Source organism: Sinocyclocheilus anshuiensis, unplaced genomic scaffold, assembly GCF_001515605.1.
Source record: "Sinocyclocheilus anshuiensis isolate Anshui unplaced genomic scaffold, SAMN03320099.WGS_v1.1 scaffold78, whole genome shotgun sequence".
NCBI classification, from domain to species: Eukaryota; Metazoa; Chordata; class Actinopteri; order Cypriniformes; family Cyprinidae; genus Sinocyclocheilus; species Sinocyclocheilus anshuiensis.
Window position 1 is genome coordinate 2,995,760 of NW_015544250.1, and position 4,517 is coordinate 3,000,276.

Consider the following 4,517-nt stretch of genomic DNA (forward strand, 5'->3'; position numbering starts at 1 on the left):
GCACTTGCTCACTAATAGATCATCTGCAGTGAATGGGTGCCGTCAGAATGAGAGTCCAAACAGCTGATAAAAACATCACAATAATCCACAAGTAATCCACACAAGTCTAGTCCATCAGTTAACATCTTGTGAAGTAAAAAGCTGCTTGTTTTTAAGAAACAAATCTATCAAGATGTTTTAACTTTAATAAACCGTTACTTCCAGCTAAAATAGTGTTGTCTATCCTGCTTTCTTCAGTACAAAGTCATCTTGTATGAATCAGGAGAGAAATATACACCGATCAAGCACCATTTACAAGCGAAAACAATCCAAAGCAGTTCTAAATAAAATGTGGATTTCGCCTGAAGCTATAAGGTTTAGTTAAATTTCCTAAATGATGGATTTGTAAAAAACATTTAAAAATCTTTGTAACTTTTTTTGGGGGGAAAAACAAAACAAAAAACAAAGCTTGTTTATAAAGTAACTTTTAATTCATATTCACCAACTTATCTGAACCCCTGGAACTACAGCATCTTATTGTTTGCATTTAAATAATAATACAGAAAATAAATAATTCAGTAGTAAAATCAAAACAAGATTCTTGAAATATAAAGAGCAGAATCTGAAACTAACAATTTGTAATCATCTTTCAAAGTTCAAACATTTGTACATTATATAAAGCTACTATGAACAACTATAGAGCAGCAAACCCACTTACTTTCAGAATCTGCTTATAAATAATCTCCTAAAATCAGCAATAAGACACTCAGTCATGTTCTTCTAGCAAACCAATGATCTTATAGGCGGTTCAATGGCATCGGCCAAAAGTTCATATAAAATACATTTTATCTTATAAATGATGATTGTCATTTTTATCATGTTGAGGGTGTTGGAAGAGAGTAACTAGTTAACATGTTGTGTTCACTACAAAATGAATTTTAAGCTGAGGCACAGCAAAGAAAAACACTTCATGATAAAACGGCACAGCTCTTGAGGTCTTTGGAAGGCTTCAAATAAGGTTTGTAACAATCGTTACCATTAAGCATTATTAATGAGACCTGGATGCTCATTCCATTCTTTGCTCAGTTCTTCCTTGTGACTGAAAAGTGGCACTGAATATATTGCTAGCATGATCAATATAGCAAGTAGTTTGGGATTACAGCAAGGAAAGGATTGCATAGAGTAATTACAGTACATTATTATTGTGGATCAGCAGGCAGTAGCGACTGTAAATCTACACTGATCAGTGGAAGGCGTTTCTACATCATTTCGCATTCACTCTTGATCTATAGTGGAATAAATTAACCACAGCTGAATCGAAGATTCAAGCATTACATATAAAGCATCGATCTCTCGTCAGGAATGAGTATGGCGGCTGAGAGTCTCACTCAGACTAATCGGCGCTGATAAAATGTAGATTTAAAGAGACGGAGTTTACCTATGAAATGGATATTCCGTCATCATTTATTCACCCTTATGCCATCCCAAACCTGTTTGATTTTATTCTGTGAAAAAGAGAAGTTTAGCAGAATGACTGACTGACTGACTTTTCATAAAATGATTGGAGAAAGATGAATGGAGACTTATTGCTGTAAACAACGACTTATTCTTAGGCTGTTTCTCACATAACTTTAACGAAAAATACAAACACTCATAATAAAGTCATTTGGACAATATTTATGATACTTTATTGTCTATTATCTATTGTATGGACAGACTTGGTCAGGGTAACGCCATATTTTTGAACGGATGAAAACGAGGTTGTGAGGGATAGAAGTACAGTGCATTCAGTTTAAAAACATGCTGGTTGTTAAGCCGACGAAATGTCTTTCGGAAAAGCTTTCAGTAGACAAAAACTTAATAAAGCAGTTTTGAAAGTTGTGAAAATGATGTGATCTAGGACCTGTATACAGTACGTACCATTGAAAAGATGGCAAGCCTCATTATCATCTGCGTTAAATTTAACATGGCGTCTGACTGAGGTTTATGGTTCTAACCTGACTAGGTCTATGGTTCTTGGGATATTCCGCTAATCTAAATCGTTTGTGCTCCACAGAAGAAAGAAAGAAAAACAATCAGGTTTGGAATGACATGAGGGTGAATAAATGATGACAAGATTTTCATTTTTGGATGAACTCTCTCTTTGAGGGTTTAAATGTCATTTAGATTTTAAAAGTAATTTACAAAACGCCATGGTGATTGGTCAGTGATGTCAGACACCAACTATTATGAGTAGGCTACATCCAGTGATTTCAACGAGGAGGCTTCATTCAAAAGTTGGAAGCTCATTTTATATAAAATGGAAAAGTGACAATAAATCGTTGACAGGCATTGGAAGAAGGCACTCTTGGTCTGAGGGTCCTACTCTTCACATCTTTATATCAGTGGGCTGTCCAATTAGAGTTGGTATACAAGGGGGTGTGGCCATCCTTATAGACATTGATATGGAAATCATTTTAACCCCTCCCAGTTACGCTCTGATAGGCCGGCTGGACTTCGGCGACGAACGGCGGCTAATTTATCTCGCGCCCGAGCCGCCCACTGGGAAGGGCCGCCCGTCTGTGATTCAGTCAGACTAGCGTAACGAGACGAGTCCTCCTCCGAACCCAAGCCAACCCAGGACGGCAAACCCAGAGAATGCGGCAGAGACAGTGACAGCGTGGACGAGTCACTCCTCTTCTTCTCTGGCTCATTTTTTTCCTCCTCCGCCCCGTCGTTCAGCTGAGGTGGCTCCCAGCCCTCAATCTTGTCAATCTTCCTCGTAGGTGTGATTTGCTTCATCGTCATGGTGATGCTGTCCCATAGACAGTGCGCTTTGTCTTTTTCTGAGTGCGCTTTACTCTTGTCGTCCTCCCAGTTTTTCTTAGCAGACCTGAGAGAGAATGAAGCAGCATCATTTATTGTAAAGTGAAAAAAAGTTTGTACCACCAAAAAATTAACACCACTGGTACTGCTTGCATAACTGAAAAAAAAAATTCACAAATTAAACAAATTAAGTGAATTACAAGAAATTTCAGCAAATGTAACATAAAAAAACAACAATAAATAACAAATCACTATTATCGTTGTTGATGATAATTATAATAATAATAATAACTAATATACACACAACTGTTCAAAAGTTCAAAAGGGTTGGTGAGATTTTGTAAGTCTCTTAAGCTCACCAAGGCTGCATTTATTTGGTTAAAAATATAGTAAAAACAGTAATATTGTGAAATATTATTTTAATTTAAAATAACTTTTAATATATTTTTTAAATGTAATTTATTCCTGTGATGCAAAGCTGAATTTTCAGCATCATTTCTCCAGTCTTCAGTGTCACACGCTCCTTTAGAAATCATTCTAATGTGCTGATTTGCTGCTCAAGAAACATTTCTTATTATTATCAATGTTGAAAACAGTTGTGCTGCTTCACAATTTTGTGGAAACTTTTTTTCAGGATTCTTTGATGAATAGAAAGTTCAAAAGCAGCATTTATTTGAAATTTAAATTTTTTGGAACAATTATAATTGAACTGTCACTTTTGATAAATTTTTTGCAACCTTGCTGAATGAAAGCATTAATTTCTTTCATAAACTTAGTGACTTCAAACGTTAAAAATAAATTAGATAAATAATCACACACACACACACACACACACACACACACACACACAACCTTAATATTTACTTATATGAAAGGGTACAAGGATCAACAGTGAATTTATTATGCTGTATGCACAGTATGATGTTTGGTTATGTGTCATAATGGCACAAGGCAGCTACATATGCTTCAGCAGGAAGGACAGAGGCCGGGCCACAGGGTGCGGTTTCCATTTCAGACACTTACTTGATGGTTGAGTTTAACGTTATACTATATTTATGTCCAAAAACATATATGTGAGATTTTTCATTGCTATGTAATGATATATTTATCTCTATTTTTATTGCATACAGTATCGATATCTTCATTTCTAGGCACTCAAAGGTGCCGTTTGTACATCTCTGGTGTTAAAATACTTTTTCCTAATCCAATTTAAATATGCAGAGACAACTATAAGCAAGCCACTAGTTCCTTTCCCCCACAGACTGACTATAAACACTGCGGCTCTGTGCTGCTTTTACAACATGGCTTTGTTGGTTTCAGAAGCCCAACATGTCAATTTCTGGCTCAACTAATGGTGTGAGTTTGAGGCAGACCAAAAGATTTGGTAGTCAAAAATGTTCCCATCAAGCTCATCCAATGCAGAGACGTCTGTGAAGAAGCACATAAGCTAGAAACCATTGTGTTCTATTTTAAACATCTTTTGTGTGTGTGTGTGTGTGTGTGTGTGAACAAACATCCGATAATCATCTCAAAAACATTGGATTGACGTACATTCTCTCTCTTAAACATCATAAAAACATCTACAGGGAATGTTTAAGCTACTAAAAATGACTAGAAGTAATAAAAATACTAAAAAAAATTAATGTCTATATTTTCATTTGGAAGGTGTAATGAAAAAAAACCCCCACAAATTATAATAGTAATACAAAAAAATGCATCAATACATGGTTATG

The 4,517-nt window shown here is 35.7% G+C and overlaps 1 protein-coding gene across 1 annotated transcript in view; it reads right to left on the reverse strand.

The window, feature by feature from the left end:
• Positions 1–607: 607 nt before the first annotated feature.
• The window catches only part of LOC107697952 (testis development-related protein-like), an 18,365-nt gene continuing 14,455 nt past the window's right edge, over positions 608–4,517 (reverse strand). Inside the window, exon 4 of the mRNA XM_016498842.1 lies at positions 608–2,851. Coding sequence (XP_016354328.1) covers positions 2,431–2,851 — 421 coding nt within the window. The 3' untranslated portion in view covers positions 608–2,430. The remainder of the gene's footprint in view (positions 2,852–4,517) is intronic.